Source organism: Hyperolius riggenbachi, chromosome 1, assembly GCF_040937935.1.
Source record: "Hyperolius riggenbachi isolate aHypRig1 chromosome 1, aHypRig1.pri, whole genome shotgun sequence".
NCBI lineage: Eukaryota > Metazoa > Chordata > Amphibia > Anura > Hyperoliidae > Hyperolius > Hyperolius riggenbachi.
Genome location: NC_090646.1, coordinates 174,612,565 through 174,620,928, shown reverse-complemented (window position 1 = coordinate 174,620,928; position 8,364 = coordinate 174,612,565). Strand labels below are relative to the sequence as shown.

The window sequence follows — 8,364 nt, the reverse complement described above, 5'->3', positions numbered from 1 at the left end:
TTGCGCTGTAGAGGGCTCACGTCCCTGTTGCCATGGTGATGTGTATACAGTTGATCCGCTGGGCAGTGGAAGTGTCAAACATGTCTTCAGTTTCTCTTGGGTTTCATCAATATCAGTAATTTCCTCTGAGAGCCAGACAGGACAAATACTGACTAACAGCTTGTACAATTAGCTAGCTGACTTGGGGGTTGATTCACTTTGTTGGACGAGATCCCCGCACTTTGGCCCAATAGGCAAGTGACAGGCAGCTTATTGGGCCAATCAAAGTGCGGGGAACTCGTCCTACAAAGTCACTGGACCTGACAGGGTCCAGAGTGGGAAAATTGGAGCAGCTGTTGGTTTTGGAGGGAACGTAAGTAAGTTAGTAGTGCACGCTACAGCAGTAGCATGCCTACTTTGAAAATTTTACTTGTGCTGCCACACTAAGTTGCGCTTCTTGAGCAGTGTAGCCAGGGCCGGTCCTGGACTTTCTGCTGCCTGAGGCAAAGATCGTGAAGGCGCCCCCCCCCCCTCCCTGGTCGACCCCCCCCATCCTTAAAGCAAAATTAAAGAAGACCGCTTCAGTCCGCCCCTCTCTCTCGTGCATCCTTCTTTGCCACTCTCCTGTGCCTTCCTTCTGTGCCCCTCTCCTGTGCATCTTGTCCTTCCCTTCTATGTCCTTTCCCCATGTGCCTCCCTTCTGTGGCCTCTCTTGTGCCTCCTTCTCTGCCCCCTCTCTTGTGCCTCCCTTCTGTGGCCTCTCTCTTGTGACTCCTTTGCAACTCTCTCCTGTGCCTCCCTTCTGTGTCCTCTCCCCTGTGCCTCCTTATTTGTCACTCTCTGAGTCTCTCTGTCTTATGCCCCTCCTTGCAGTCACTGCCCTCCTCCCTCTCCATGTTTTGATCCCCACTCCCATGTCACCATCCTCCTGCTCCCACTTAGCCCCTTTCTTGTGCCCCTTCCTTTCGACTTTGTCATCCCCTTCATTGATTCCTGTCCCCCTTGCCAAGCCTCCCCCCCCCCCCCCCCCTCAATATGTCTTCAATACTGATTCCATTCCAATTCCATCCCCACAGTACGCCCACCGTTACTAATTCCCTACTGTACGTCCATTACTGCCGGTGATGCCCTGTATTATACACCCCGCCCCATCTGCTGTACATAACATTACATAACATCCCCCACACGACCGACCAACCAACCATGAAGAAAGCCTGAGTGAGGCAGCAAAGTGACTGACTCACCGGGGATGGGTTCTCCCTCCGGGTCTGGCGGTGGCAAAGGCGAAGGGCGGGCCGCAGGCATCCAGCATGCATCCTACACTGGCTGGCACTGGCAGGCAGGGGACAGACGGCTGCGGCGAGCGCGGGCATGCTCCACCCATCTCGGATCTCGCACTGGCGGGCAAGGCCGGTGAGCGGCGGCTGGCGGCAGCCAGAAGCCATCATCATAGTCATGGTCACGTCGGCGGCGCTCAGTGACTGACCGTGACAATCAGGCAGGGCAGCAGAGCGGGCAGCAGCCGCCGCCATCAGCAGGCTTAGGCAGCGTGCAGCCTTGGAGGAGACAGGAGAGGCCGCAGAGCTCGGAGTCGTCGGACTCTGAGCCTGAGGCCGGCGGCATCATGGGGGTGGCACCAGAACTGGCGGGCGGCGGTGCACAGCCTAACGGGTGGCGGGGCGGGTCGGGTCCCAGCCAGAACACAGTCCGGGCGGACTCTGTCTCGGCGGCGGAGGGTCACTCACGGTGTGTGCAGCCAGGCACGGGGTCGGAGGCACGGTCGGGCACCACAGGAGCAGCCGGACTTCACTGCAGAGTCTGCACTGCAGCCTGCACAGCACTCTCTCCGGCTCTGCAGTCACTTCCTCTTTATGTCTGGTGGCGCCCTTCCACTTCCTGCCGCCTGAGGTACCCGCCTCATGGGCGGGCGGGCCGGCCCTGAGTGTAGCTTAGTGAATCAACCCCTAACTGTGAGCCAGATATAGCCATCAAAAGGAGCCATAGGTTCCCTAACCCTGTTCTGTACGTTCTGAAAACAATTTGCATTGAAGCAAGTGACAGCCTTTTGTAAAATCAAGCAATCCCAGAGGCTAAGTGGTTAGAACCTTTTACTTACAGTTCTAAAGTCCTGATCTGCATGGGGTTCTCCTCACTGAATAGCACGACCAGTCTCCAGGTGCCCTGGATCCTAGGCTCTCAAAATCTGGTACACTTCTCCTAGGGGCTACTTAAGCGTGTCACCATCAATTTAATTCAATAGTAAGGTTTTTTTTTTCTCAGTTAAAAAAATGTTTACAAGCAAATCTTAGCCTTTCATTTAAACTTACCATACATAAGGGGATGTGTGGAAGGCAGTCATATGCAGTGATGCTCCTAATAATTGGGTGTGTCCATGGGGTACCGAAGGTGGTAATGCGCAGAGCATGAAGTTCTTCACAAACTCCATCACTCATAAAGGGGTATATACTGAAATAATGTTGGGAATCATAGCTCTAGATTCCTTCTACACCCCCATAAAATCTGATTGTAGAGAGATCTTTCAGCTGTAGCTTTGGTGTGTAATGTGTGTTTTTTTTTTTTTTTTTATTACTAAATAAATAAAGCATTGTGTGGCCTGCTTTGCCCACCCACATTTTATGCTTCCCAACCTGTAATTCCTAGTGTCTGCTTACTTACACTTTCTAACCTGTGTTGCGTCCAGCATAATTGCTCTCAATTCAAATGCTATGATAATTTGAGTTTTTGTTCTTTAGGCTGGGTTCGCACATAAATTTGTACAGTTCTGTTCCAGTCCTGTCAGTTTTGCATCACAGGAGTGGAACTGCACAAACCGAGCTATATGGCTGTATTGACACTTGTCTATCTTTTCTGCATGCGATTTCTGACAGTGGTGTATTGCTGTCCAGTTGTTTTTCTGCATATGACAAAAACACATTTAAAGTGTACCTGAGATGGGCACACTAAAAGATGTTGTATTTCCTCCAGCCCCATGAGCACCGATGCGTCCCTCGCCGTCCTCCCGGGTGGCTCCATTCACCTGGTATTGGTCCCGGTAATTTGGCTCAGTCAAGCCAATTGGCTCTTCTGCGCATGAGTGGCCCATGAGAAGAAGAGCCTGACTGGTGGGCTCAATCCAGTTACTGGGACCGATACTAGGCGAATGGAGCCCTGTCTGGCATTCGGACAAGCAGGAAGTTGCGCACGCTTGCGGTCACTTCAAGCTTCAGGTATGCGGAGGTGCACAGAAGCATATTTGTACAATGCACATCGCAACGCCAAGGTTTAAAAAAAATAAATAAATAAATAAAACTGTGTTGCAATAGGCTAACATGACTTCCAGGCCAAACGCAGATCGCCGCAGGTACGTAATAACCTAGGTATGCTCTAGCGTTAATTCGGGCACTTCCGAAGCAGCGCACCACAACGTGAGAAATATGAACTTCCCCAAAGACTTTCATTAGGCTGCGGTAACAGTGCGTCAGTTTCACACAATGCATCGTGCCAGTGTGAAAGGGCCCTCAAGTGTGAACCACCCCATTGATTAACATTAGGTAAACGCACAGAGAAACAGGCAAGTGTGAATCCAGCCTTACCCGTTCTCCTCTGCCTACATCTTGTAGTAGTGTTAAGTTATGCTGCTCAGTCAGTTCAGTGACACGCTTGTGGAAAGAAAACACATTTAATGGTTCTGTTTTTCTTCCTGTCACTGCTTTGTGTCGGGCACATGACTGCTGCGTGTTCTTTCTAACAGCCTAATGATAGTCACATTGAAGATTGTATAAACTAGATAGGCTACACGCCCCTGAAGTAAACCTGGCGAGTTCTGTCTTTGCTGTACACAGTACACCGCTCTGTGTGATGTTATTAGTGCATTTCTCAAGCTAAGATTTAACAGACATATTGTATATTATACATATTAAAAGATCCTGAAACACCTTCAGAGTGAAACTGAAGAGACATTGCTCTCAATGTACCTTTCAGAAAGCAAAGTTCATTTAGTGCAACAGATGTACTGTCATAGGGATTTTCCAAGACTGAAGGAAGTGACCTTGATTACCTGGTTACAATGCATGAGACCATGAGGGCCCAGTCAGTGGTTGAAGGGAATGTGTGTGTTGAATGTACAGTAATGTGTTGTGGGCCAGTTTTACACCTGGGCATTGCACTGCGATGCTCCACCCCCTCTGCCCACCAGAGAAAACCTCATTCATATGAGCCTGCGGCAGAGTGTGCTGACAGGGTCATATGCATAGCTCCACACGCCCTTTGCTGCCTTTCGCCCAGTGACATACTACCTGCTGGGCAGGGTATTCATGTCAGTGCACGCATGCACATTGCCACCACCGACATATTTAAATTGTCTGTGCCGTGCATTGACTTTCATTACTACTTCTGCCATTACTTTGCTGCAGAAGTCCGACGGTAACATGCTGTTGGCTTGCTGGCCGATTGGGAACTTCCAGCACTATACAACGCGGTAAGTGTGTTAGGCCCCATTGCCTTGCATTGTCATTATGTTACCCTATGGTAAAACGGTAATGCAAAGCACACTTCCCAATTCTAATGACTACACAACTAGGTGAGAGCACCTCGAAAACAGCAGGTCTCATGAGGTTTCCCAGTATGTAGTGTACCAAGTAAGAACAGTGGGTGAACCATCAACATTTTTCCTGGTTTCAACACATCACCTTTAGGAGCTGTTCACTTGCTGCTGAATAAATCATACCTGTTTACGTAACAAATCTGTCAATGGTACTAGATTATTAACTTTACCTGTTAGTGGTTTTTATGCTGTGGCTGTTATTTTTATTATTATTATTCAAGGTCAATTGTAAATATTTTATCTCATAAACCCTTTGTATTACTTACTCACAAAATATTTTTTTTTTTCACTAGAGAACTGGAGATGATGCTACAACAAAGGCCAAATCCTGTCACACCAGCAGCAGCGGTACCTGTACCATCTCCTCCCGGGGTACAGCATGTACACATTCCCAGCCTGCCAGGGAAACGCTGCCCAAGTACCAGGTATAATGTTTAACACGGAATTCCAGGACCTGCCTTACATACCTGGCACATTGACTAAGTGTTACATATGTTTGGGAAGTATGCAGACAGGAACAGTAACTTCTATCTGTAGGGATAGGAATGGATGACTCATCGTATCGACATTTAACACCTTTTGTACGGAGTTTTCAGTCAGGTGATACTCCTAAATGAGACCCGGAGGCAACACCCTACTGATAATTTGCTGTGGCTTTCTGGTTAAAGATAAAATACTAACCACACTGGGTTAGTGGGATCTGGGTGTTTTGAGACTACAGAAAAAGAAAAAAATTAAAATCTGTATTGATGCTAAAATCTAAATATAATCTCTCATCTTCAAGCCCTTTGCCACTTGGTCAAAATCTAAAATATAGGTTTTGCTTGCTGGAGTTGCACTTTAAAGAGAATCTGTATTGTTAAAATCACACAAAAGTAAACATACCAGTGCGTTAGGGGACATCTCCTATTACCCTCTGTCACAATTTTGCCGCTCCCCGCCGCATTAAAAGTGGTTAAAAACAGTTTTAAAAAGTTTGTTTATAAACAAACAAAATGGCCACCAAAACAGGAAGTAGGTTGATGTACAGTATGTCCACACATAGAAAATACATCCATACACAAGCAGGCTGTATACAGCATTCCTTTTGAATCTCAAGAGATCATTTGTGTGTTTCTTTCCCCCCTGAGGGGGGAGTGCATAGCAGAACCACAACACTGAAGAACTTGGCAGCCTTCCAGACACAGGCTGACAAGTCTGACAAGGGAAAGATACATTGATTTATTACAGAGACTGTGATAGTACAAAGTGTTGCAGTAAGCCAGAACACATTAGAATAGCTTTTGGAACTTGTAGGATGATAAAAAACAGGATGCAATTTTTGTTACGGAGTCTCTTTAACGTAAACCTGACACCATTGCACCACTAGGCTTTATATGTACCTGGGGCTTACTCCAGGCTCCTGTAGTCTTAGGGCCCGTTTCCACTATCGCGAATCCGCATGCGTTGCCCGCATGCGGATTCGCACAGTCAGTACAAGTGGATGGGACTGTTTCCACTTGTGCGTTTCCCCGCACGTTTTTCTGTGCAGAAAAAATCTGCAGGGTAGGGTCCTCAGAATTCGCCTGCGTGTGGAATGCAGGCGAATCGCACGCAATGTATTTAATAGGGAAATCGCATGCGTTTTCCCCATGCGTTTTTTGCCGCGATTTCGCATAGGTAATAATGTTAATTTACACAGGCAGTGACATGGTTAAATTCGCATACAGCCTTACCTATGCGAAATCGCGGCAAAAAACGCATGCGGAATCGCACCCGCATGCGATTTGCCTGCGGTGATTCGCCGGCGATTCCGCAACGCTATAGTGGAAACGGGCCCTTAGGGCTCCCTCGGTGTCAGTCAGTTCCTTCTGTTCTCCCACTTCCAGCCCTGGTAGTCTGGACTCCTGACGGACTGTTGCACATGCATGGCCCTGGCCGCGCGTCTCCTTGGTTTCGCTGCCGTAGCCGGGAGCATTCTTTGCCTGTGCAGCCAGTTAAGGCTTCAAACTGTGCCGAACACTCCCTGGCATGGGAGCTTGGCCTGATAGGTGCGTGGCCAGCGTAAAGGGTCACTTTATGTCGTGACAGTTTATTTTGTGTGAGGAAGATTGTTTTATTTTTTTTCCTGTGCATGAAATATCAGCAATCTTTTATAAAGCAATCAAATGCCTCTATTACCAGAGACAGAGCAAATCAATATGTGCATAGGCAAATTTAGCATACAGTAATTGCAATTCAAATTAGAAGGCTGAACTAGACCATTGACATCAGAGGATGGTTATATGTGAGCATTATGTAAAAAATGAAATTTTTTCAATGAATGTATACACACAGCTCTTTTTATCAGGATTTTTATTTTTGGGCGGGCCTTTTTTTCAGCGTATAATGTACAGCAGTGTTGATGCGGCTGGCCCCTGAGGTCAGTCGGTCAGAGGTGCCTGGCACGGTACGATCTCTGTCACAGGCCTGAGGTTCTTCCCCCGTTCCTGCGGCAGTCAAGCTACACTTTTCTCTCTAGTGCCTTTGTGTGTTGAAATGTTTCCGTGGAATGTACTGTGAACTGTAACAGATATTGCATCTTATTGTTTGTGCATGGTAATGATTGACAAGTGAAACTAAGCCAATAAACAGTGCTCCATTTCATTGCAGTCACAATTTACAGTCTTCTTCTTATTATTATGTATGTATATAGTCTGTGTTCTCCCCAGAATTTTTTCCCAGCCGGGTGTCATGAATAAGTAGCTGGGTGGGGTGCGACGGGAATGCAGGGTCGGCGCAACTCCACTTACAGCATAGGAGGAGCTGATCTGATGACAGCCGGGTGCTCACCAAAATTAGCCGGGTGGAGCACCCAGCTAAAAGAGCCTTGGGAGAAGACTGATAGTGCAGAGGTCTTCCTTGCCGCTTCACAGGGTACAGAATGCACAAGCGTAGAGCTGGAGCTCACAATTTAGTCTATTGTTGTATTGTATGGTCCCTTCCATAGTTCTAAACCAGTTTTGGGGAGAAAGCCCATTAATCTAGCAGTATGTTTTATGGAATTTGAGTGGAAAAGCTAATATAGGCAGAACATACAGGCAGAGAGCACACTTTGCAGAATCGTGTGCGTTTTCCAGGGGTGGGGGAAACGCATACAAAGCTGCACATAATGAGCAACCGGCCTCCTCTGCTGATAATCTAGCAGCTTTGTTGGGTGCCGTACTGTCGGCCCTCTATAGAATCAAAATGCACACAAGCCTGCAGGCTAGCAACAGCAACCGTCTGTATAGCACTCTGCCTGAGGGTTTAAAGAGAACCAAAGGTGAAAATTAAGAATGTTACTAAGGCACAGTGGCTGGTTGTGCATACTATCAGTCTCTGTTACTGTACAGCGCTCCCCCAGCCCAACCCCCCCCCCCCCTGCACTCTCTGCTGTCCCCCGTAATAAAAACTGCTGTGCTAGTGACATGCAGGTTGTTGCTAGCAGGCTGTTTACCTATGTGCTGCCATTCAGCGCCACTCCCCCTCCTCCTCTACATCGCCGCTCCCTGCCTGTGTCCCTTTCCTCCAATCAGCGGGAGGGAAGGGACGCAGGCGGGGAGTGGCGCTATAGAGGAGGCGGGGGAGCGGCGCTGAATGGCAGCACATAGGTAAACAGCCTGCTAGCGACAACCTGCATGTCGCTAGCACGGCGGTTTTTATTACGGGGGACAGCAGAGAGTGCAGGGGGGGGGGTGGGCTGGGGGAGCGCTGTACAGTAACAGAGACTGATAGTATGCACAACCAGCCACTGTGCCTTAGTAACATTCTTAATTCCCACC

At 48.2% G+C, this 8,364-nt stretch overlaps 1 protein-coding gene across 5 annotated transcripts in view; it reads left to right on the top strand.

Annotated features, from left to right (window-relative positions):
• FNIP2 (folliculin interacting protein 2) overlaps positions 1-8,364 on the top strand; it is a 128,335-nt gene that overhangs the window by 81,358 nt on the left and 38,613 nt on the right. For all 5 annotated transcript variants that reach the window (XM_068278860.1, XM_068278858.1, XM_068278857.1 and 2 more), the window contains exon 3: positions 4,876-5,007. In XM_068278860.1, the coding sequence (XP_068134961.1) occupies positions 4,876-5,007 (132 nt within the window). The remainder of the gene's footprint in view (positions 1-4,875; positions 5,008-8,364) is intronic.